The following is a 27,500-nucleotide window of genomic DNA, read 5'->3' as shown; positions in this document are numbered from 1 at the left end:
CTTCCCCTTCAACCCTTGCCTAATTCTTCAACACAATAATTCACCAGAGGGTTTGATTAGTAACAAGGAGTTTTATTGAAAATTCTGGGTTGGTCTGAAGAAGAGAGATTCAGAATTTCTGACAGCTGCTAGGGAGAAACTCAAAATGGGGGAGGGTCACAGGAATGGGTTAGACTGAGAGAGAGCCTGCTCTCCCAGCCAGGGAAGATTTGGCTGCCTTTAAAGTAGAGGGTATACTAAGTCAATAAAGCAAGGGATGGTTTGATTCAAGGATGTCCTACTTGTGCCTATAGGGAAACTAACCCTCAAAGTCTATTCACTAAAACCCAAAAGCCACCCTTCCTCCCAGAGCCCACAGGAAAATAGGAAAGGCAATAGGGAAATAGTATGGAGGTCAGGGAGAGGTCCAGAGAAATTAGCTAAGTTCAAATTGTCCAGAAACAAGGCACAGGCCAAAAGCAAAGCCAAAAGCCAAAGGCAGAGCTCCAGTTGGTCCTTCAGCTCTCCTCAAGCCTCCGGAACCAACTGAGTTTTCTGTCAGAATTCTAAGGCTTAACTGCCAGATGTTTTCAGTTAACTTTTGCAAGGGCAAAAGCCTTTATTGCATCTTTGCCTTACAAGGGGCTATATCTCCTTCATCACTTCTAGGAAGCCAGGGTTAGAATTCAATGATATCAAAAGCTTGTATAGCTTGTATAGTTTTAGCATTCCAAAAATCAGCTTTATAATTATAAGATGGAGAAAACCTGTCTACCTAGCAGTTTCTTTGAGGGGAAAAAAAAAGTTCCTGGGGTTTTAGTAGACACAAGCTAAATGAATCATCAGTGCAACAAAGTAGCCAAAAAAATTATGCAATTTAGGATAAGTGAAGAGAGTTCAGCACTATGAAGTGGTAGTCCAATTATACTCTGCTCTGTTCAGACCACATATGAAATATTGTGTCCAATTTAGGGTAATGAATTGAAAAGAGTTTAGAGAGTGTCTTGACTAGGATGGTAAAAAGCCTTGAGATTATGTCATATGAGAATTAGCAAGTAGAATTTTAAGAGGAGCAGAATTAGATAAAATTTAAGAAAATATTCTTACAATGAGTGTTCTCCAGAAAAGGCAGGCTAGGGTGGTAACACTAAGAAGTAGATGTTGTTCAAGCCCTGACCCATAATAGAGGTCTTCAAGAAATGGTTGGATGATATCTTATTGGGGCATACTATAGAAGGGATTCTGGTTTAAGTATCAGTTGGATTGGATGGATTCTCAATTCTCTTTCAACTCTGACATTCTGTAATTCTATGAATGTAAAAATTATTAGTCTGCCCAAACCCTGAAGTACTTGGAGGAGATGGGGGTAGAATTCCACCAAACTCCAAATAGTCTAGAAACATTCAATAAACCTGTTTAAAAAATCCTACTCTTCCTGTTCAGTCTAGACTACAACTGATTCCCTTCTTCCTTCCTTTCTCATCCTCCCTCCCCACAATCATTTCTAAAGGAATTTTGAGCTTTGGACAATTCAGGTGGCATAAAGCAGTCACTGCATCAGAATGCTGGTATGTTAGCACATACCTAACATTTTTTTCCAACAGAAGTTAAATTTATAATCAAAAGGGCATCAAAAATTCATAAGCTCATTGTAGACTTTTTAATCCTTATACTTTATCTGTGACAATGAAAATAACTGGATTATTTCTAAATTTAATGGACTCTGTAGGTAGCAGTATCTACCCTAAATCTCAATATTATTTAATGAATCCATAATCACATCATGAAAAATTATTACAAAAGTTTAAATCAACAAAGGAAAAAATGTTCTTATTAGAAAGTAATGTAATTCACCATCTATTGCAAATTTCTTAAACATTATAGATTTAGTCGAAATCAAATTTAATCATTTTCAGGTTCAAGGTTCATTTATTTAGCATTGGCTAAATGTAGCATTAAGTTAAAAGAAAATAAATCATAAAAACATTTACAAAAAAGGTTTATTAGACTTGCTTAAAGATTAAATTGCTCTTATAAATCAGTAATTTGATAAATTGAGTGTCAATGAATCAGTAACATATGGATTAAATTTCCCCTGAAATACACCCCAGTTTCAAAATGACAGAAAAACGCTTAATGAAATGTTTTTGGTATTCTCCAAATCCCTAAGTACTTAAAGTTTAGTTTGAGATAATTCACTGACACATAATGTTTCTGAGGTCTTTCCTACTTTTAAAAAAAAGGATTGTTAGGAAAATGTTATTGCTGTTCATAGAATTCTAAATTTATCAGATGTGCAGCAAATTATTTCATTTGTTCTATTACTTTAAAATTTTACTCAAGTATTAAAGGTAGATTTCTGCCTTCCTCTGCTGATCCCACTTCCTCCAGTAGCTAAAGTACTAACAACTAAACTTCTATATCCCAAGGGAACCAGAAATGAAGGAAGTTAACTAGTTAGTATCTCAAGATATTATCTGAAGGATGAGAGGAACTAGAACCACATTTCAGAAACAGAATGCAATAAGAAGTGCATCCTATTTCATAACAACATATTCTGTCTACCATTTTCCTTTTTGGGAGTTTGAGGCAATCAAGGGGAAAAGGTTAGAATGAAGAGATTTATTATTAATTATGGGTACATAGAAATTTTCAAGCAAGGGTAGAAACTCAGTTTGAGTCCTCCCAAGGAAATTGAAATGGAAAGAACAGAAAGGAGTAATTCAGAATTGACAAAGCCCAGGGACTGAGAGGAGAAGGTCCAAGAGGCTTCCAGAGTTGAACACAAAGCAATCTGGACAAAAGATCCAAGATATGGAGTAGAAGGATAAAATATAAGAATTATGGCTCTGTGCTGCCCCAGCAATCTTTTGAGAGTTTTGAGGAGCTACTGAAGTGGCCCAAGTTGATCACGACAAGATATCTGCCCAGGCTCTGGTGACGACTTACCTATTCTGAATTTAATGGAGTCATATTACCCTGCCTCCTTTTTAGAGACCTTTAATATTAAATAATTTAATATGAAGATTCAGTATGGTAGCTAAGACTATAAATTCATCTTTTTTAGAGCAATATCCAAAGTCATAAATTCTCTTAATTGAATCCAACCACAAATATGGTTAGATACGAAAACAATTTAGGACAGTGATGGCGAACCTTTTAGATATGGAATGCTGGGTCCTGCAACCACCAATCCCCAGACTGAGTGCCATGCTCATCCCACCCAGAAATCATGTGCCATGCCCCTCCCCTCCACCAGGCACACCCTGCCCCCCCACCCTCCCCTACACAGGGGAGGGAGAAAGTACTCCCATTAGGCTGCTGTGCAGAGGGATGGGTAAAATGAGGAATGTCCTCTGTGAGTATAGAGAAGGAAAAGGGAATAGCTCCACCCAGGTCCCTCAGACTTTCAAGTAATGAACTGGGGGTGGGTGGCCACATGCCCACAGAGAGCCCTCTGTGGGTCATCTTTGTCACCCATACCATAGGTTTGCCATCACTGATTTATGAGATTAGAGAATATCAGACACATTTTCGTCTAATGATCTTAAACAATTTTTAAGACTTTGAAGGTCTTGAAGTAGAATACTGTTAGAAATATATTATTATTTTATAATCACAGTTGTCTTTTTTGTTTGTTGCCTTGTTTTGGTTTTATAGGTACTTAGTCCTTAGAGGTTTCTCATTGACTATTTTGTGTCAATAAATAAGTTCCTTGAGGTCTAGCATGGGTTTCCTTTTTTTTTTTTTGTCAAAAACTAGCATAGCACCAGAAACACAACTCCTCCAGGCATATAACACAGGGTATTAGGAAGAATTATGTCCTAAAGCCACACATTCAATCTGAAAGCTGTACTTACTTCATTGATATTTATAAGTTACAATGTGAATCAGATGATATAATTCTATTGTGCTTTTTTCCAAAAGACAAATAGGATTTGATCATATTAGGTTATATCCCTAAAGGTTAAGGTTAAGATGAGGCAAATGTACATGTTCCATATGTTCCACATGTGATTCATAAAGTGTCAGGTACTACTTATTAATGGTAACATGAATTAAAGCTTGGAGTACCTTTATAATATTTCAAATTATCTTTAATACAAAACAAAACAAATCTATGTAAAATTAAACCAAATCAAACAATTCATTAAGATTTAAGTTTGGTTCATTCTACTAATTAGATGAACAGAAAAAAAATTGTAACATTTTTTAAAAATTCTAATTAGATGAACAGAAAAGAACAGACAAATCTCACTTTTCCACAAAAGCTGGAAGATGGGAAAATTTGTTTAATCAAATATTATAGTTAATCAATTCTTATAACATAAGCCATGAATGAACTTCAGGCTTTCAAAGAAAGAGATGACATTTTTGGTTAGGGCTTGATGAGCTGACATTTGAGTTCCCTTCCAACTCAGTGATATTATAATTCTAATTAAAGTCACATAAAGAACTTGTTAGGTGAAAAGCACTACAATAGATACCTGGGATGCAAGGATAAAAAAGAAAACATTATCTTTGCCCTCAAGAAACTTATGAACTAGTGTGAAAATTTTTAAAAACAGAAAAATAACCATAATGCAAGTTGTGATTACTGGGTGCATTCTTATGCACATCAAGGCTCATCAAGACACAAGACAGGGCACATCAAGACATTTGAGATTCATAGATAAGAGAACTTCCTTGAAGAGATCATGAATGAAAAAGTCTAACCCACACATGTGGGAAATGTACCCATAACTACACTGAGACAGAAAGGGTGCAGAATATTCAGTCAACAATCATTTAATGAGCACCTATTATATCCTATGTCTTATGTGTTATCACTGGACTCCAATCACCATCTTGCCATGCAGGCTCATTGGGGCTACTGTTACTGCTGCTCCACCCTCCCCTTATTCGACCTCCTTCCCTGGGGCCATGATCTCCAGGTCAATGACAGTTAACCATGTCTCTAGACAATCACATCTAACCACTGCTATACTCTGTCAATATTCCTACCTTATAAAACCAGATAGCCATTCCATTCTAATGTCTTGTTATAGGAACAATAAACAAATCCGTAAGTATCCTTCTTAACAAAACATGTCAAATTAATTTCCCTGAGGCTCAATTCACAATTCCTGTGATGTCCCATACATACCACTCCTACAGATATGGAAAGGCAGTAAGAGCCACTGGTATTTAATGAATGGAATGAGGGACAAAGAAATGGCAATCCCACTTAAGGACCTCTACTTATCTTTCGAAGATCATTTTGACAAATGAATAGATGATGAACCACAGTGAGGAAAGAACTGAACCAGGTAAAGCAACCCAAAGGCTTATTAAAATAGGTCAGGCCTGAGGTGATGAGGACCAGCAACAAAATGGCACCCATGTGAGTGGAGAGAAAGGAGCATATATTAGAGGTCTGCTGAAGGCAACTTGGAAAGAGATTGGCTGTTTGGGTGAGTATGAACCATGACTTACCTTGAAATTGCAAGTTTAAATAAAAAGGAGACAATAAAGTACTTGAAAGTAATGGGGAAATTTGGAAGATAAAAGAGGATTAGATTAGAAAGATGAATTTTGTGCTTTTTGTACTAACTCTCCTGTAGCAGTTGTATGAATGGAGAGAAGGGATATATATGAGATGTCATGAAGGCAGAAATGGCAACATGTGGCATATCTATTCATAACAACTTAATAAATCAAAATATTTTAGGCTAGAAGTATAAAATTCAGGTTTTTTGGCTTGAGTCATTAGAATTTTTTTTTATTTGCCCAGGTGCACTTTGAATTATGTACACTGTCTCCATGGAATCTTCAAAGGGGTCATTTTTCTTAGATTCATCTGGAGAAGATATCGAGGAGCAAAACAACTGATCTGATTTCCTCCCCAAAATTTTCATTGTTCTCTTATATTAAGTAAACAAAGTTATTCCATTTACTAGGAAAATGTTCAAAGAAGAAAGTAGCAGAACTAAGATTCTTTAAAATAATAGACATTATGTGTTTACTTTTAACAGTACAAAAACATACAAAATCAAGCTACATAAAAGGAAAATAAGCAACTCATTGAAGGATGATTCTTTTAAAAAATGGAAACGAGATAGCTTAGGTAGCTCAGAAGAACCTGGGTTCAAATCTGGCCTCAGACAAATCCTAGCTGTGTGACCCTGGGCAAGTCATTTAACCCCAGTTTCATAGCCCTTACCACTCTTCTGGTAAGGGTTAAAAAAAAAAAAAAGAAAGAAAGAACGAAACTACTAAAATGTTTGCATGTGTTAGCAAGCAAAATTAATCTTTGATGCTGTTTAATTTCATCAATCAAGTCAACATTTATTAAGTGCCTATTTCTAAGATTCATACACTGTGGCAGTTGCAAATGTGGATACACTTGACCAAATAAATAAATGAACAAATGAATCCCATGCCATAATTTCTAAGTTTGTATTGACGGCTACATTTTAAAATGAGCATGGAACAGAAAGTAATACATACCAGTCTTCTCCTCTCCTCTTCCACTGCAATAAGTAATCGGGCAAATTCTTTTAATGACTGAGCTGAAAAGAAAGAAAAGGGATTTGTTAGTTTTCTTGTATTGGAAAAAAATACAGGAAAGACGTATTTCAAAAAGATTAACATCTAAAGTCTAAATGTTATGGTCACAGAATATATGTGATGTACAGAGACCTTTTCTGAGACCTTATGAAGTGGCTCCAATTTTAGCCACTTTCATCAAAAATAACATAAAAATCTTATACAAATGTAAAGTTATGTAAGGATGGGGGATGGGACAAAAAGAGCCAGAAGAAGGCCATTGGTGACGGTTACTGACAGTTGGGACCAAAGAGAATTCTGGGTAATTCTCTGGAGGGAGAAGGAGAAGGAGAACTTCTGGAGAGGACTGGAGAGAGGTAGGAGGAGAACATCTCAGCTCGAATCCAGTCTTGAGGGCTTCCTGAGGATCTTTCTTTGGACACTGAAACCCCGATTTCCTGGTCAAAGGCATCCCATTGCTTCTCATCCAGTCATCTAAGTTTGGGATTCCATTTTGGGAGAGATCTCTTAAGCTCCATTACCCAGCTTTGCAGAGACCCTTTCCAGTTCAAATTGCAATTATAGAAAAGGATAGAAATAAAAACAGAAGGAGACAGGACAAGGGGGGAGATGCTTAGGAGTGGGGACCCCAAAGATTCCCACCTGAGTGAAGGACTCCATAGAAATAGAGAAGAGGGCACCCCAAAATTCCTCTGCCCTCCCCCCTTTCCCTAACCCCTGAATTGTGACTAATAAAAGCCATTCATTAGACAGATAACATTCCAAAGAGCCTGAGAGACTAGGAGGAGGGGAATCACAGCTTGGTCTGGCTGCCTCCATCTTGGAGCCAGACCACTCGCTGTGAAGTTGACTGATCTCTGGAGAGGCTTGCATGAACCCGCCTTCATTCAGAATCGGATTGGGGTCTCCCATACCTCCTCTTATAGGGAAGCCTCACCCCTAACTCCTGTGGGGTGGCATGACCATTCAGGTCACCCAGTTTCACCCCCTCGAAGTCTCATAGTGTATATTTGGCAGGAGGGGAGAGCTCCAAGAGAGTCTCCTCATAGACTCTCTCTATCTCCTCTCTAGCCCTAACATTTGGTCAGCTGGTTCTAATTATTCTTATAATTTTGGCAGAGCCAGCTTAGGTAAAGAACCTAAATAATTCTGGAAAAAAAAAAAAAAAAAAAAAAGCCTGTTTGAACCAGAAGGCAGCCATTTTTGTCCTAGCTACAGCATAGCAAAGGGGACAAACTTAGTCAAGCAAAGAAAATTTAAAGAGACAGTAACATGAAAATTTTACATTCAAACTGGTACAATAGATCCATCACTGGGGAAAACAATTTGTAGCATGATGGGACTCCTTACGTTACTATACAACTTTTCGACTATGATTTGTAATTTCTGGATCGTAGTGATCCCAGGCTATATAATGGGAATCATAGAAATATATGATTCCTGCCAATGGCTAAAGCTAGAAATAGGTCTGGTCTTTGCTTTCATACCAACTGCAATTGCTGTAATCATCTCATTCCTCCACTTCTATTGGTCCTTAAAGAATTTAGTGCACAAATTGATAGGATACAAGGATGATAGCACTGTATCGATAATGACATTAAGAAAAGAGATAGCACAATTACTTGAAGAGAATGCTCATTTGAAAGAGGGAAAAGGGATCTCAGCAGGGAACGAAATAGAAATAGCAGTGCAAACAGCTGAGTCACATACAGACAAGCAAAGAAAATAGAGGAAGGGGCTACAGCACCAGCAGTACCAATATTACCAATTTTTGATCACACCATTTTGCAGCCAGATTCTGGATTTCTCCATATAAAAAGACATAAGCCATTCATTGCTGCAGATCTAGACACCCTAAAACAAGGAATGCCTGCCTTTTATTTAAATCCCTTCAGGGCCATAAAATAATTTAAAAGAGCATTAAGACTTTTTGATCTCACATTTTCAGACACTGAAATTCTTCTTTCTGAATTACTTACACCAGCAGAGAAAACACAAGTTATTGATGAGACCCGTAGAAACACAAACTTAACATCTTGGCCACAATATTATGAAGATGTAGAATTAAATAGTCATCAAAACCTAGTATACCTAAGAAGAGCTAGGGAAGATCTTGTAGAAGCTATGAAATCCTTTGCTAAGCATCCTGATTCCTGGGGAAAATTCAAAAAGTTAAGGCAAGAGATAAATGAGCACCCCTCAATATATTTAGGCAATAAAGTAATTCTCCATTGGCAAAATAACTCCATCTACTGAAAATGATTAACAAAATTCTATCTCTATCCCTAACCTCTCTCCTTGGTTTCAGATTCACATTTGGAATGGTCTCCAGTTATTCTACTCCCACCTCAAAAATTAAACAGCCCCCTAAGCCCCATCAATTCTATTAACACAATTTCTAGATGCTTCCTAGAATAAAATGGCCTACAAGCCCAGTGATCTATCCCCGGCAAGACCCAGATGCTTTCCACTTTGATGATTTTGAATTTAAATTTTATAAGTTTGATACTTTAAATCATGCTTTACTGATATGGATTTTTCTTACACTGGTGCCAATGACAATCTCTCGTCTTCCTGTCCTATATGATTTAAAAAACATTTATTTCATTTTTTTCACTACCTTCTTCCTTCCCGTCTCCCTGACTAAAAAAGAGAAAAAAAAATCCTTGAGACAAGTATGCATGGTCAAGCAAAGCAAATTCCTGAACTGGCAATATCCAAAAAATAATGATTCCTGGGGGTAGCTGGGTGGTTTAGTGGATTGAAAGCCAGGACTGGAGAAGGGATGTCCTAAGTTCAAACACCAGATGGCCTTTGACACTTTCCAGCTATGTAACCCACATTGGCTAGCACTTACTACTATTCTGCCTTAGAACCAATATACAATATTGATTCTAAGATGTAAGTAAGGATTTTAAAAAATGATTCATTCTGTACCCGAGGGGGTACAGAGGGGATGGAGGTGTGGATGATCATTGTGTTCAGAACTCTTGTCTGCTTTTGATCACTTTACTTTCATCAGGACATAGAAATCTTCAAAGACATCCTTTTTTATAATTTCTTATAACACAACAGTATTACATTAAATTTATATAGCATAATTTGTTTGATCACTCTCTCAATTTGATGGGAACCCCTCATTTCCAGTTTCTAGCTACTACAAAAAGAGCTTCAATAACTATTTTTTGAACATGTGAATGAATCCTTTTCCTTCCTCTTCTTGGGGATATTGGTCTAATAATTATAACTATGCATAAAGCATTTCTCAACTGACAAATGGTTAGAGGGTAAGAATAAGAATTCTCAAGTGAAGAAATTGAAAACTACCTTTAGTCATATGAAAAAATGTTCCCAATAACTATTAATCAAAGAAATGCAAATTAAAGCAACTCTGAGGTACCACCTCACACCCACAAGACTGGCTAACATGAACAAAAAGGAAAATGATAGATGCTGGAGATAATATGGCAAAAGACATTAACACACTGCTGGTGGAGCTGTGAACTGATACAACCATTCTGGAGAGTGTCATATTCAAGCTCTGGGAGTTGAGAGTCACACCTTGATTGACAGGTGAAGACAGTTGGACATCAGAATGTTCCCAGAGACCATGAGGAGAGGAGGAAAGGCAGTTGGCCAGAAAGCATATAAATATCCTGGGAGCCTCTGACAGGGACCCCTTGGATCCCTTGTCTTTTAGGACCTTGGCTTTGTTTTGGCTGAGTCTTGCCTAAACTCTTGCCTTGGACATTTGATCTTGAACATTGATTGACCTGTGGATCCTCTGATTCTCTCTGAATCCCTAGATATTTAGGCACCTAAACCATCTCTAGATATTTAGGTATTGGTGGGGGAGGGGATCTGGGAAGTGGGTAGGAGAAGAAGAAGAGGGTGGTAAAGGGTGGTTTTTCCTGAAGGCTGTAGCAAACAACTAGCAGTAAGAAGCTGAGAGAAACCATGATCAATATTTGCATCATCCAAACAGTTTGCTTACTCTGGTTTGGCTGTGGCCAGGCTGAGCCAGAGGAGGTGAAGAACAAGCCAGCATTACTGAACAGCCTACAGTCCTGAGGGATTATTGTCATAGATTTAGTGATAGGGTCACCCCCAACCCATTCCTGATCATTCCTTTCTCTTGTTAAACAACATAGATAAAGTTATTAAGTACTTTCCTGGAGTAGTTATTCCACCACCACTCTGGGGAGGGAGCAATGCAGTCAGAGGAACTTTATCCAAGGCTGATAGAGCCCAATACCAATAATCAATCAACCCCAGGTGGGACCTGAAAGGGTTACCCATCCACTAACCTTTAGGGATCCTGACTGGGCACTGTTATAAAGAAAGGCAGTTATTATAACATCCAGTTGGGTGGCAGGACTCCAGTGTCCCTGCACCAGCCATTAGGGAACCAAACCAAAGCCTCCTCAGATTAATATCTTAGATTACTACTACTAATAACCAGCCTGATAGTGGTAGTATCCAGATTACTCTCTTCTTTTAGAACAAGAGCAATCTGGAACCATAACCAAAAGGCTATCAAATTGTGCATACCTTTGACTTAACAATAACAATACAAGGTTTATATCCCAAAGAGATTAAAGATAGAGGAAAAGAAACTACCTGGACAAAAGCATTTTTAACAACTCTTTTTGTGGTGGCAATTGCCTGAAAACTGAAATAATGTCCATCAATTGGGGAATGGATAAACAAGTTGTGGAATATGAATGTGATGAAATACTATTGTGCCATAAGAAATTACAAACAAGATAATCACACACACACACACACACACACACACAATCCTAGGAAAGACTTATATGAAGTGATACAAAGTGAAGTGAGCAGAACCGGGAAAATGTTGTCCACAGTAACGACAATAATATATGATTATCAACTGTGAATGACTTAACTATTATCAACAAGGCAAGGATCCAGGACAACTCCAAGAGAATTATAACAACAACCAAAAAAAAGGATATCCACCTTTAGAGAAGGAACAGACAGAAACTAAATATAAATCAAAACATACCATTAATTGCCTTTTTTTCCTCTATGAATTTTTCTCTAGTATATTCATATTCACTGTCCGTCTCATTTCACAACAAGATGAACACCAAAATATAATATATGTACAATCTATATCCTATTATTTGTGTTCTTGGGGAGCAGGAAGGAGAGAGACCATGTATTGTGAAATATTAGAAGTTGGATTTTAAAAAAGGTATTTACATGTAATCTGGAAAAAATGAAAAAATAATTATTATACCTATGCAATTCTTACAAACCAACATGGTAGATTCCTTCCTTTTTTTTTTCTCTTAGTGTCTTGGTAACATTATTGTCACTTACTCTTTTTCTTTTTAAACCCTTAACTTCTGTGTATTGGCTCCTTGGTGGAAGAGTGGTAAGGGTGGGCAATGGAGGTCAAGTGACTTGCCCAGGGTCACACAGCTGGGAAGTGTCTGAGGCCGGATTTGAACCTAGGATCTCTTGTCCCTAGGCTTGGCTCTCAATCCACTGAGCTACCCCTTCACTTACTCTTGCTATATACATTTGCCTTCTTTTCCAGGCGTACTTAATGCTTACACTGCTGTTTATGGCACAGAATAACTCATGAATCTGTGTTCATTAATGGCTTATAAATAATGCCTTTAATCTCTAAACTGCTTACTCACTTATCTCGTTCCAGTAAATGGATGGCATTGATTTCTTCCCATCTTCCTTGACTTCAAAGGGAGATTCAAAATAGATATCTAATAGTGTTCCCTAAAATGTTCTAAGACAATTAAGTCAGATGTTTTAATGCCTAAATATGCCCTAGTTTAGATTGAACACTTTTCCTAGTTTTTAGAGTTCTACTTCTTACCATTAGGTAAGTTATTCAAATACCCATGGTACCTGAAAGAAGTAAAGCACTGTATGCAGATTTTACAATGTTACTGCTTATACTTCTAGAGAGGAAAGAAAAGAGATATCTGATGAATTACATCTGGGGAAAAATTCTCTCTTTATCATTAATAAATTAGTCTGTACTGTCACAAAGATACCATAGAAATGGAAATAAATACCATCCAAGATTAGTAAAATGCAAAATTGTTTTATTTGAATTGTCACACTCACTACTGTTTTATTCTAATTCTCCTGTTCCTCCCTCCTCTCATTACTGGGCTACCTACCTAAATAGAACCCTTGAGTGTGCAACTACTTTGACTGCTAAATTGTAGGGGTAATTGGACACCTTAATTATTCTACAATATAAAGAAAGTTAGAAGTTAGAGAACTGAACAGTTCCTGTTAATTAGATGGGAGACAATTGCTAGTTTGTGTTTTTTTAAGGGGTGGGGAGTGTGAACATAAAGACCTGAACTATGATCTTAAGAGATTTTTAGATATTTGAATGGTAATTAAAAATTATTAAAAAACAACTTTATAATTTAATGATTATAAAATTAAAATGATTTTTTCATTATAATTATTAGAGCTGATGGAGCAATAAAAATAAAATATATATTATAATTGTTTCTTCTCTCTTTTTTTAGTCATGGCTATACAAGCATTATATTCACTCAGCTCACCTCCTTTTTCTTTGAAAACAATATTTTTTCTTATCTTCTTGATACTACCAGTTATGAATCAAGCTGTAGTTACAGAGAAAAGAAATTTTTATCGAAGCAGAAAACTGAAAAAAAAAAAAAGCTAAGGATATGTGGAGAATGTTATGGAATCTAGTTTGCAACACAGTTCACATAAATAAAATGTCTGTTTCCTAAATCATTGATGTTAGAACCAGGATGTAAATATACCTTCAATATTGATGGGTTTCGTTTCTTGCCAACCATGAAATCTTAGTAGTTGGACCTTTTTCTAGACAAACAATTGCCCCATAAGTTTTGAAATGTTACATTTCTTGATTTGTAGCTTATTCTGGGACCATTAATGTGTTTATCAGATTGCCCTAGGTCTTCTAGCTAATCCTTTGATTTCTGTTATGGTAATTGTGACTAGAATCCAAAATGATGTAATCTTGGGGATAACATTTCTAGCCAGTTGAGTCAGCACAGTATAGCTGATTCCAAAAGTGAGAAGAATACTTGTGGATAGAAATTTCATATGGCTGATATAAAAGATCTACTTCCTACTTCTTTTTTTATGTCAGTTCACTTGTTAAATTTGGTTTTATGCTTTACTTCTATTATGTTCCATAATAAATATTTATTGGTGGAAGGAACCAAAAATTAAATGTTTGCTTAATAATACTCAGTCTGTAGTAAGCACTTTATTAGACAAGGAATATAAAGATGACTAAAACAATTTTCTTTGCTTTAAGGAGTTTCCAGTCTAATAAGGGGCAACTTAAACATGCAAATACACCAGAGATGATGATGATGATGATGATGATGATGACAGCAGCTAACATTAGTATGATAGCTTTCTCAGAATAAATATGTGTAGAATAAATACTTTAGATAAGGTCAATACTTTAGAGATCTGGCATTCTCAAATACTATGATTCTGCATTTAGTCCTTATCAGAAAATGAGAGACATAGTTCTATTTCAATTGATCTAATTCTCAGGTATTTACTCTGAGGCAAGGTGGTGCAGTAGATAGAATATTAAGCCTGGAGTCAGAAAGATGTTCAAATCTAGCCTCAAATACTTACAGTGTGATTCTGAGTAACTAACTTAATTTCTGTTTCCCTTAGTTTCCTTTTTTTAGGCTTTAGAGTTCAACTCCTTCACTTGGTAAATGAGGAAGTCCATATAATTAAAGACATGAAAGCCTAAGAGCTGGGTAACACAGTAAGAAAGTGGCAGATTCATGCTCAGATACTAAATTGGGTGCTCTTCTACCATGCTGAATTTGGTCCTCTTTTTTTCAAAAACACAAATTTTATTAGGTTTATATTAGAATTTTTTGTAAACTGTGGGATAATCATTCCAAAGATCCTCATCGTATTCCTAAGAGATGCTATTCTCTAAGGTCCCGACATAAGTTCTCTCTTGATTTTCCATTACCTTAATGAAAAATTTAAACTCATCAACTTGGCATTCTAGGTCCTCCATAATCTTTCCTTTCCAGTCTTTATCCTATTACATGTGTTCATTTATCAAAATAAATAGTATAATTAGAAAATAGGAATGGGAGCAAAAGTTAAAAAGTCCAGAAAGGAATTCTGTTTTTTTGTAAGCTAAAAAATAGCTAACAATTATTGTTATTCAGTCATTTTTCAGTGCTGTCCAACTCTTCATGACCTCATTTGAGGTTTTCTTAGCAAAGATATTGGAAGCAGCTTTCCTTTTCTTTCTCTAATCCATTTTACAGAAGAAGAAAATGAGGCAGTTAAGTGACTTGTCCAGAGTCACACAGCTAATAAGTATCTGTAACCACATTTGAACTCAGGAAGATGAGTCTCCCTGACTCCAGACCTGGTACTCTTATCCATCACACCACCTAGCTGACCTGTACTGACAATGAGAGGAATCTAAAAATAAAACAAGGTTATCTCAGGACTTAGTAGATTCTTTGTTTAAAGTGAGAACTTAAAACTGGGGGAAGGTAGGAAGATAATATTTTGAACAGGCATTTCAAAGGGCATATTTCAGAAGATAGAATTAGGGTGATACTTTGGGGTAGGAGGCTTGAGGGGGATGAAAATGAGGCATCAGGTATTGGGAGAGTAGAATGGGGCTCTGATAATGATCTACAAGAATTCAGAGTCTCTGACTCTGTTCACTGATGTTCACTGATGAGTGAAGTGTTTCATACTTCTATACTCAAAAGGCATGTTGCAACAGGGGATAAGAGGTCTGAAATCAAAGGAGAGTGTTGTGGGGTTTTTTTTTGTTTTGTTTTGTTTTGTTTTTGGTAATGGAGGGTCTCCACATCCTAGCTGGGAAATTGGGCTGACATTATAAGGCAGAAGATGTTCTGTGCTGGAAGACCAAGAGAAACGCCAGCAACTCATTCATGGTATGCAATCAGATCCAGAAAACTTATATTGTTCCTCAGACTATGGATATAGGAATTTCACATAAGAAAGATGCACGAGTATAGAAAGATATCCTGAAAGGCACTGATATGGGAAGGCATAATTCCCTGTTGTAAAGTGGGATAAAGGGGAGGACCATCCCAGCCCTCAGACAGACCTAGATCAAAGCCTGAGTGAAAGACCTAAAACCAGCAGGACAACTCCAAGGGGTTCATGACCAAAAAGGCTCTCCACTGCCATAGAAGGGATTGCCAGAGCCTGAATGCAGACTGAAGCATACCATTCTTCATTTTATTTCCTCCATGAATTTTTCTCTAGTGTAAGCAATATTTCCCTCTTTCACAACATGACAAACTTGGAAATAGGTGTTGTATGATAACACATGTACAATCTGTAACATTATCTGCCATCATGGGGAAGGAGGAATAGGGAGGAGAGAGGCAAGGATCACAAAATTTCAAAACAATTATTAAAAATCATATGGCATGTAATCTAAACAATACATACATTTATATATGTACATTTGTATACATGTCTGTAGATCCAAACCTAGTGTCAGGACCTGGTAATAAGAACATGCTCTAACAGTCCTATTTCAAGAGGAATTACTTCTATAAAGAACAATTAGAAGCTAATCGATTATACAGTAAGCCCAGAAATCCAACTTCCTAGTTAAAGTGATGAAAAGAACTAATAAACAATTCAATGCTGCTCTATACCCAAAGGAAATGGAGAGCACTATGGGAACTTAATATTACTAAGACAACAGGGACTGCTGGTCCCAGAAGGACAGGCAAGAAAGTGTATGTGAATCTTTTGGGTCCAAGGAGCAGATGATCAAGAAAGAGTTCCATGTGTGTGCCCAGCAATGGAGAGGCTTGGAAAATCATGGACATATAATAATAATAGGTAACATTTATAAAGCATTTACTATGAGCCAGACACTATGCTAAGCACTTTACAATCCTTATCTCATTTGATCCTCAAAACAACTTTGGGAGACAGGTGCTGTTATTATCTTCATTTTTACAGAGAGGTGAACTGAGGCTGGTTTTATTGGGTTTTTTTTAAATTTACTGAGGATCACACATATAGAAAAAGTAAGCATCTGAGGCAAAATTAGGACTCAGGATCAGTGTGTCCAGTCCGTTTCATAACTCAAGGGCAGCAATAACACTTTAAAATAATTTTCAAATTTAACAATGTATATGTGAATGGTTCAATGCAGTACATTGCTGAAAATGTACTCACCACTACTGAAGTAGCGAAATGAGAGATCGCCTCTTTTAGAGGTGAACAAGAAGTCTCATCAGTCTACCTGAAGAATGTCTGCTAATATGTTACATACTGGAACATCAGCTTGATTGTATACAACTATGAGCTACCTAAAGACAGCCCTGTGTAACTTCCTATAACACACATTTTTTACTTAATTCCTACCATGTTCAGAAACTTTTAGCTCAATGTCAGGCCATCAAGATCTTTTCTGGATTCTAATTCTATTGTCCAGTGCTAGCTATTTCTTCCAAAATAGTGTCATCTGCAAATTTACTAAGTATGCCATGTAATTTTATCCAAGTTGCTAATAAAAATATTAAGAAGCATAAAACCATGCACTGATTCCCCAGGGTGCTACATAGTTCTGTCAAACTGACATTGAACAATTAATAACTACTCAGTCTGGTCATTTAATCATCTCTGAATCTATCTAATTGTCTTACTATCTAGATCTAGATCATATTTCACAATAAAATATGAGAAACCTGTATCAAAAGTTTTGTTTAAATCTGCCATAATAAATTATATTCAGAGTACCCCTCTCCTTTACTACTTAAATTTCATGTCAAAAAGCAAAAACAAAATACAGTCCAACATGATTTGTTCTTGATGAAATTATTCTAATATTTGCTCATTATTTTTCTATATATTCACTAACGATTTCTTTGGTGATCTCTCTAGAATTTCCTTAAGAATCAAAGCCACATTCATAAGCCTATACTTTGCAGACACTGTTTTCTTTCCTTTTTAAAAAAAACTGAAACATTGTTCTCCTCCAATACTGTAGTAGTTCTCCCATTTTCTATGATCTTTCAAGTATCACTGCCAGTAGTGTAGCAATAACATCCTCAGTTTTTTCAGGACCTAAGGCCAGGTGATTTAAATTCATCAAGGGCAACTAGGTACTCTCTTATGATCTCCTTACTTATCTTGGGCATCAATTTCCTATTATTAAAATTTGTTCTGTCATTTCCAGTTCAAAGGTCATTCTCTTTGGCAGAGAAAACAGAAGCAAAGTAAGAAATGCGCAGCTCTGCTTTCTCTCTGTTGACAGTTATCATCTCATCTACTTCAAGCAAAATTCTTATCCCTTCTTTGATCCTCTTTTTGCTCCCCAAGTAACTAAAAAACAAACAAAAAACAACATTAAAAAAAAACACCCTTTCCTGTTGACCTTAGCTTTGTTTACCAGAATCGGATCATTTTCAGTTTAATATCTCTGACTTTGTTTTTCCAAGAACATATATTCATTCTCTTAGGTTATTTTCTTTGTTGCCCTCATTGTATATAGACATTTGAGGTTAAGGGTCTTATTGTTCATCTCTTTCTTGCAATTTTTCTCCAGGGAACTGCTGGGTGTCTCAACATTTATTCCTCTTCCTTCCCTAGAACTACTCTCAGAAGTATTAACCTGGAGGCATATAGATAGGCAGCCTTCTTCCTCCCCCATGCTTTTAATTTAATTCTCTTTTGATTAGATTTTCAAGACACTCAACCAACACATTCTTATCAGCCTTTATTAGATGAGTTCCATTTCTGGCCAAGAATCTGTCATCTCTGGGTTTTAAATCTGGAAGTCGAAACCATCATCTTCTTAGTCATATATTCACTTCCCAAATGATTTTATTTTCCTCTACATCATTTGTCTTCTATCAAGTGAAGAAAACAACCTCTACCTCAGGTCCTTTCCCTATACTCTATATATCTTATAGGTACTTAATTATTTACATGTTGTTTCCCTTTAGAGTGTGAGTTTTTTGAAGGTAGGGACAGTCTTTTACCTCTCTTTGTCCCTTCAGGGTTTAGCATACTGCCTGGCACTTATAGTAAGAAGTTGACAAATGTTTGATGACTAACTGACCTATTTGGTTCAATTCCTTACCCAATACTTCATAATTGTTGAAAATACTCATTAGGTCCCTTCTGACAGTTACTCTCTCTCCCCCTAGGCTTCAGTTTTTTCATCTTGACAATAAGATGTCTAAGGTCCTTTCCAATTCTAAATCTATGATCTTATATTGACTAAAGGATAAAAAAGGACTTTCTATAGTCAAATTACATACAATAGCCACAACTTCAAAACCATAAATATTATAAATATTTTTTAAAGGAAGAACTCTTCAGACACTCGTTCTGTGTCTATTTATTCTTTCCTTGGACACAATTCTAATAAGCTTGCTATATATATATAAAAGAGCCATAAGGTATAATTCAAAATATACTGCTTCTTTATACTTTTTTGCTGGACTCTTAATTAGACAAATCCAAAGTCATGACAAAACTTCTGAATGTTATTAGTAAAATAAGCAAATTTATCTTACCAATGCAAAGCTTAAAGTAGTTGACTGCATTTCTTATGGCTAGTAAATTACATAATAAAATTACAAAAGTGTCCTGAGAGCTGGATGGACTCTCCTGCTTCCAAAAACATAGATGATTTGGGCCAGCTAATTTGAATTCAACAAGGGCAATTGATACTCTCTTATGACTTCCCTCCCTGGCTCGGGCATCATCTTTCTGTTGGTCGTGTTTGTTCTGTTATTTCTAGTTCAAAGGTCCAGAAGACCCAGACCCAGATATAATCTCTGCCATCATCTGTAGAAAAAGGAGGATTAAGATAGACATCCTTTTCATGACAGCAATAGCTTAGGATATGACAACTTTGGGATTCTTTATGCTAAAATATGTATCATAGAATTTCTCTTGTATTGGCATGAGTCAATAAAATATCTCACCAATTCCAATTTTAATAGGATATAGGAGGTATGGTATGAGGACCAAAGGTGTCCCAGGACATCTTCCAAAAGTACTTAAAACCTTAACTCTGTTACAATTAAAAATAATAAAGACTGATATAAATATAGACATTAGTATTTTAATTAAAGCCATGCTGATAGGGATAAAATCATTAGGCCACACGCCTTTAAGAATTCACATTGCCTCCACCATTTTTTACCTTTCCTATCGCCCCAGCCTCCTAGCTAAGGGAGCAACTTCCTCCTCACCCAGGAGATTTATCCCCTCTCTCACATCATTATACTTCCTGTTTGCCATGAGGAATCATGGGAAATGTAGTTTCAAAGTCCCCCATATATCCATAGGTGTCTGCTAGACACTTCCCTGAATTTTAAACAAACAACTCACAAAATCAATCTGGACCATAATTAAGTTCACTAACTATAATCCTCTGTCCAAGGATTAGGGGTATATGTGTGTATATCAATATCTTCTATGATATTGAATTGCTTTTCCATCTGTTTCCTATATAAATGTTTTAATAGACTGGATAAGACAATGCTTAATTGGAGAAAAAAAGAATGATTTCTAAGATTTTTTCACATGCTAAAGAAATTATACATCTTGCTATTATTTATTCTGAGATTTCTCAGTGTAAAAATAGGTCTCCAGCTGTTCTTTCTGGGATTTTACCAAATGACAATAAATTTAATGCACTTTTTGTTCTTTTTAAAACTATTTTTTCATGGAGATAACTTTTTATATGTAGTTGTGTTTGTTTTGAAATACCACATGATCAATGCTATGAAGAAGTATGAACTTTTAAAGTGTCAAGGCAAGAAAACAGGTTCAGATTTTGCACTGTAGGGAATATTACAGCCAATAGGAGCATATGTGGCTAAATGATTTAATGCCAGAATCAGACTTACTAAAAATATCATATAGACAATTTAACATCAGATTTAGAATTACACCCCAAGTTATTTTTGGTTTATACTATGATAAATACCAAATGAAGCTTTAATGAAGTTTCTAGGAGTAATTCATAAAGCCAACCCTAGAAAAAAGTTACAAAATAACTTTTTAGGCACTTTATTTTAATTTTTGGTATCTTATGAATCAAAGTTCTCCAAATGCTCTTACTCACAAATGGCACTGAAATAACTGAATGAAACCTTGGAATACTGAATGACCTCTTTCCTTGGGAAATGATAGATTCTAGAACTGTTAAAGGCCTTAATGTGGGTAACAATGCAATGATGCCAAGCTTGAATAATTACAGGGACAGCCATTTCTAAACCATACATAAAGATTCCTACGGGTCACATATTGACTTAGAAAATGGCATACTAACATTGTCTGTGTCCTATTGTATTTTTATTTATTTCCCAATTATTAATTTATTTTCCCAATTACATTTTAATCTAGTTCGGGCTATAAGTAGAATGTTTGACATCTCTGATATAATCCAACTATCTTATGTTAGTTACAAATGAGAAAACTGTGGACCAGCAAGGTTAAATAGCTTACCTAGGTACAAACAATATGTAAGTAACAGAACCAAGATCCAAACCCAAGTTCCTTGGCTGTGTTATCTGCTTAATAAATGTCTTATTTTGAATTGAAAAGGATCACAGATTTAAAGCCAGAAGGATGTTTAGAAGACACACGCTGGGTAACTTAGTGGATTGAGAGCCAGGCCTAGAAATGAGAGGTCCTAGGTTCAAAGCCGGCCTCAGACACTTCCCAGCTGTGTGACCCTGGGCAAGTCACTTGACCCCCATTGCCCACCCTTACCACTGTTTCACCTATGAGCCAATACACAGAAGTTAAGGGTTTAAAAAAAAGAAAAGAAGATACATAGTCCAAAACTCCCATTTTATAGATAAGAAAATGAATCTTGAGAAGTTAAGTGACCTGTCCAGGCTCAAACAGCTAGTAAGTTTCTGAGGCAGTATTTTAACCCATGTAGAGAGACAGAGACAGACTAAATTTCTCTAATTCTCTCCATGATAATTAGTAGTTCTTGGCACAAAGCAAGCATTTAATAACTATTCTTTTTACTTGTTCATCAATCCACCTACCCATTCATCCATCCATCCATCCCATCCATCCATCCGAGAAGAGCTACTGATAAAAGATGGATCCAGAACTCAAGGGGAAAATAAAGATATGGAATGAATCACATTTGGGGAAAGTGTGTCTTAACCTGAGGAATCTTCTTGTCATCAAAGTAATTTTCAATAGCTGTCCCTCATGCCTGAAACACTTTCCCTCCTCATCTCTGCCTTATGGCTTTTCTGGCTTCCTTCAAGTCCTAACCAAAATCTCACTCCTGTAGGAAACCTTTCCCAAACCTCCTAAATTCTAGTGCCTTCCTTCTGTTGATTTTTTTCTTATTTATCCTGAAAATAGCTTGTTTATACAAAGTTGTTTACATTTTGTTTCCCCAATTATGCTGAGAGAACCTGAGAATAGAAAGGCTTCTGTCTTTCTGTATATCTCTAGCACTTAGCACAGAGTCTGGCATGTACCAAGTGCTTAATAAGCATTTGTGGACTTATTAACTGACAAATATTTAGTCTCCAAGCTACATAAAATGAAAAAAGCTTTAAATTACAAAGACCTAACCAAGGAGATAAACATGTCGGAAGAGGATGAGCTACATATCATTCCTATTTTCTTCTTCCTCTCTTGGAAACCTCCTCTAAAACTTCCTACCTACCTTGCCACCTACATCAGAGCCTACATCCAGGAGGAAGATCTGTCCTGGGGCATTGCTTTCCAGATTACGGTCTGTCTCTCCCATACCAAACCAGGCTCTCCTTCCCTCTCTCCTCTTCTATAACCCTCCTCTTCTATAACCTCCTCAGCAGCAACCTAAATGCTCTTTAGCATCCTCTCCTTACCCACTCTCCCCAACCCCATTCTGGATCCATAAACCATTAAATCACCTCTGACACTGTTCTTGAAAAGGCGATGTTGAGTTATGCTTTTATGGTTATATTCACTATTCCAATAATGTTCAGGACCAAAGTACCCTTCCTAGGACATCAGTCCACCATGTGCTCCCTCTGCTCCCCATTAGATTAAGCTTCTTGAGAATACCAACCAACTTTACTTTTGAATTTATATCCCAAATGTTTAGTTCACTGCTTGACACAAAGAAAATGCTTATTCATTCATTCTTTGTTCCTTTTACTATTGGGGTAGCACCAAGGATACTAGGCTGAGCCAGTCAGAATGAGATTAAATACTAATAACAGGAATATAGCAGGATGGTGATTTGTCATAGAACTTGTTCCTATCTGAACCTTATTGGAAAAGAAGAGAATGAGATAACAGCAATAATTATTATAACAAGTTGTATCACAGGCATACCTTCCACATCAAGATTTTCCCTATCGTAGTCTCAAAAATGTCACGAGTTGGCAAAAGAAATTAAGTGAAAATTCTGGGAGGAGTTTTTTCAGAAGCCACAGATGACACATGAAAGCCAGCAGATGACACAGAAAAAAAGTTTAGAAATTTGGAAATGCATACTTAACCCAGATTTTACAATCAGGTACTATAAACACCCCATAAAAGAAAAAGGAAAAATTCAGACTTTCTTATACAAAAGGCAGACCAAAAATTTTTATGTAAATTTTCCAGATTGCAGGGGAATCATGTCTCTAACTTCAGCAATGTGGAAGGGATACCTGCATTTAAGATCTGTAAAGCATTAGACATATGTCCTCTCTCAACTGAAATATATGGCCACTATGAGAATCAAATTAGTATTACTATTACCATCTTACTGGTGAGGTAACTGAGTAGGGAAGGGGGGTTCAATTGATTGGCCCAGGGTTACATAGTCAATAAAAACCAAAATCAAACCCATTTCCTGCTGACCAATGCTCTTTCTTCTACAAAACATGGCAATTCGGTCCATTAAAAGTTCAACTTAAAAGCAAAGCAAGGCTTTTGCTTATCTCATGCCTACTTGTGGTCCAGCTAAAGAGTAAGTGTAGCATCAATCTGATGGATATTTATATAGCACTCTTAGGCCACAGAGACCTTCTGACCAGATACACTACTTTTTGGTCACAATTAAGACTCCACTGACAGGATATCCACCCAATCCTCAACACCAGCCTTATTTATAGCCACAAACTCAAGTTCAGCTCATTTTCAGGGAGCCACAACATCAAATAAAATTTTCCCACTCTATTTGTGGCTTCAAGCTCCAAGGAAGCTTTACAGCAAAGCCAATAAATCGCTTCCTAAACTGTCAGAGAAAATGTCATGGAGCTATTGACATGTGCTGGCAGGTCACTGTAAATAAAATCTCGCAATGTGGAGACTCTACCCTTACTTCTAAGACTTCAGAGCCACTCGGGACCTGAGGTCTCATATCACATACACATGGGACTTATTTAGTTACCTTTGAGGTAACTAAACCTGATTCGCCACAGCATCCGCCTTGTGGTCAGGTTTTTCTGCTGCCAAATTATAAATCAGAAACAGACTTGTCTTGAGACCAGGCTTAAAAAAACTGGCATTGAAATTCTTCTTTCATATCCTGCCAGCCCCATCACTGTGAAACATGTATGTGCTCTGGTGCCTCTAGAATAAAGGATGAGCCTTTGGCCAAATGTGAAATATAGGGGGTGAGAAGAGATTTTATTAGACATTATTTGTGATGCAAGGAAACTTATTTAAATATTATTTCATAGTTTTCTAATTAAATAAGAGAGAAGAACATATGACTCCTCAGCTTAGAAGTTAAAAGTGAAATAATATTAATAAATAGATCTGGAGTCTACTTTCCTGGCTACTAATGGTAGAGCCAGTAACTGTGTGATTACCCTTACTCCTCTAGTGTACTTGAGGCTTCCTAGTGGTTGCCAAGATGGGTTCCCTCCTTGTCATACCTTTACCCTAATATTTACCCTGGAGAAAGAGATTATATAGTATCCTCCCCTTCTCAAATCTCTCCTCACTCCAATCTGTCTTCTACATAAGATGCCAAAGTGATTTTCCTTAAGCTCATATCTGACCATGTAACTCCTCCACTCAATCATTACTTCCCCTGGTTCCCCATTGCCTTATGAATATTATATACACTCTTCTGTTCAGCTTTTAAAGCCCTTCCTAACAGAGCTCCAATCTAACTTTCCTGCCTCAGTGCACATTTCCCCCCTCCCCTGTACTCAGCCAAATAGGTCTGCTCTCTGGTCTTTAGAAATAATATTTCATTTCCTATTCTCATTCCTGGAATGTACTCTATCCTCATATGTGACTGGCGGCATCCACATGTTCCTCAGTATACAATTCAAAACCAGCTTCTACATGAAGCCTTTTCTAATTCCTCCAAACATTAATACCCTCTTCTTCTTCCTCCCTATCTTATTTTTATTCTCTTTATAATTAATCAGTATATATTTATACACACACACATTTCTTCACTATTAGAGTGTAAGCTCAATGAGTATAGGAATTATTTCATTCTTTATAAGCCAGGAAGATGAGTTCAAATCCAGTCTCAGATACATGCTAGCAGTGTAAAGCTGTTAGTCTCCTAAACTCTGTCTGCCTCAGTTTCCTAAGCTATAAAATGGAGATAACAAAATAATCTATTTCTAAGGGTTGTTGTAAAGAACAAATGAGATAATAGTTACAAAGCCCTTAGAACAATGCCTGACTATGGTAGGTCCTTTAATAAGCTTGTCCATTTTCTCCTTTCCTTTATTTTCATGTGTCTAGCACCTTGCCTGACACATACCGGATGATGAATAATGCTGCTCATTGATGGATCATAGTTTTAGTGCTGGAAGGGGCTGCAAACGGTATCTAGTTCAAATCTCTAATTTTATAGATGAGAAAGCTGAGGCTAAAGGAAGTTATATGACTTGGTCAAGGTTTATCCCCTGCTGAAGAACACCAAGATCATTCTTGGTTAATATGGTTCTATGTTACATGGTAGCAAACTCTATGTCTAGTTTCTAACCTGTTATTTAGGACCTGAGAGCTCAGGTCAACTCATGTTGTCCAGTCTTCTCCTTGATTCCTCTCTCCCCATGTGTTCTTCAGGCAATAAGCATGGATTTCAGATTTCTACTGGCGAAATGACTCTAAACTCTGCCTTCTATTACCTTTCCTTAAGGTTCTTCCTTAAACCACCCACCTCTCCAAACTCTCATTATTTGATAGATATCTCTGTATCAACTTGACTTCTAATTCTTCTGTCTCTTTACTTGTCTCAATGCTAACCAAAACTCAGTCTCATAAGTGGTGACTTAAGATGAATGTAAGCATCTGTGGTTATATGAAATGCATATATTGCTATCTCTCAGTATGCTCTCAGAATTAGTGATTAAATGTCTATAGAAAAAAGAGAAGACCCCCTAGATGAAAATTCCTACAAGACCTTCAGTACCAAAGGTTTCACCTTAGTGTACTTTGGCTAAGCAAATCAATGCATTTCTTTTTGGAATGTATCTACATCGTGGCCATCAAATAACAGAGCAGTTCATTTGAGAGATTTTCTTAGGTGGTCATAAAAGCCAAGATTCATGAAAAGGTAAAACTTGCTTCCCTGTGCCGCCTTGACACCCCCCTTCCCCCCAAAATAATAATAAAACAAAATCTTGGAGAAAAAAGAGGTCTTTCAATAACCCTCCCAAATTTTATGCCAGTCATGTTTTTCCCCAGACATCTTTAAACTTTCTCATGACCACTACCAAATTATATGTGAAATCTGGAGGCAGTTTCTCTTTGTTATAAGCTTTTTTATGTCACTCCATTTAATATCAGTGACTGGGGATGAAATCAAAATAAGAGTCTCCACTCTACATATCACTATTTCCAACCTACCACACACATACAAAAGTAAAAAAAAAAATAAACTGGATTTTCTGTTCAACCAGTGCCCTAACAGCTAGACCAATACACTCAACTACTCTGGGTCTCAGTCTCCTTATCTAGACAAAATGGCAAGATTAAAATTCTGAGGGGAAAAAGACTTATTTTTCTTGTTTCTATGAGGCAGAGCTTAGAGTAGTGGTTGAAAGCTAAAGAAACTTAAAATTACCTGACAGAACTATTCAAAAGTGGAATGACCTACTCTGGGTGGTGGTAGGTAACTTCTCACTAGTTTTCTTCGAGGAAAGGTAAAATTTACTGTATTTTTGTACTGAGGAATCTTTTTCAAATATAAGTTGGCCTGAGACACTTCCTAGCTGTGGGACCCTGGTCAAATCACTTAACCCAAAATGCCTACCCCTTACCATTCTTATACCTTGGAATGGTTACTTAATATTGATTCTAAGACAGAAAAGTAACGGTTTATTTTTTAAAAATTTAATGGGATCAGATGGCATACAAGAGCCCTTCTAATGCTAAGATTCTATAGTTCTGGTGATTTCCTTTACTAGAAAAAAAATACAAATGTTTTCTTTTTTCTAATGCAAATTAACACTAAACTTGGATCCTTTCTATAAGAGTATACAGCAAGGTGTCAATTCTTTATTAATACTATTTCCCCAAAGAAAAAGGGAAATATTGAAGGAGAGAAAAAGCCATCAATTCTTCAAACCCAAAGGACAAGAAGAAAACTTTGATGCAGACTGTGCATAAATATAAGCAGCTATTTTAGGAAAAAAAGAATAGTTATTTTACTTGTAACTAAGATTCAATTACACCTAGAAGCAGTTTTCAAAATGAATACTGAATATCTTAATTTAGTACTTTCACCTTTGGGAAATTTACATGATTTGACTTAAAATGAGAGATAAATATATGTGGCATTAGTATGTATATAAGTATGATGAACTTTCTCTATGCATATTAATGTTAGTAAATCTCTCATTTCAGGGAAGGAGGAAGAAAGAAGAAAGAAAGAAAGAAAGAAAGAAAGAAAGAAAGAAAGAAAGAAAGAAAGAAAGAAAGAAAGAAAGAAAGAAAGAAAGAAAGAAAGAAAGAAA

The 27,500-nt window shown here is 36.4% G+C and overlaps 1 protein-coding gene across 1 annotated transcript in view; it reads right to left on the bottom strand.

Moving 5' to 3' along the window:
* Positions 1–27,500, bottom strand: part of ARHGAP42 (Rho GTPase activating protein 42) — a 408,927-nt gene that overhangs the window by 253,954 nt on the left and 127,473 nt on the right. The window contains exon 3 of the mRNA XM_044668392.1: positions 6,469–6,530. Coding sequence (XP_044524327.1) covers positions 6,469–6,530 — 62 coding nt within the window. The remainder of the gene's footprint in view (positions 1–6,468; positions 6,531–27,500) is intronic.

The sequence above is a fragment of the Gracilinanus agilis genome, chromosome 3 (genome assembly GCF_016433145.1).
Source record: "Gracilinanus agilis isolate LMUSP501 chromosome 3, AgileGrace, whole genome shotgun sequence".
Lineage (NCBI taxonomy): Eukaryota > Metazoa > Chordata > Mammalia > Didelphimorphia > Didelphidae > Gracilinanus > Gracilinanus agilis.
The sequence above is the reverse complement of the archived record's forward strand: the minus strand, read 5'-3'. Positions and strand labels throughout refer to the sequence as shown.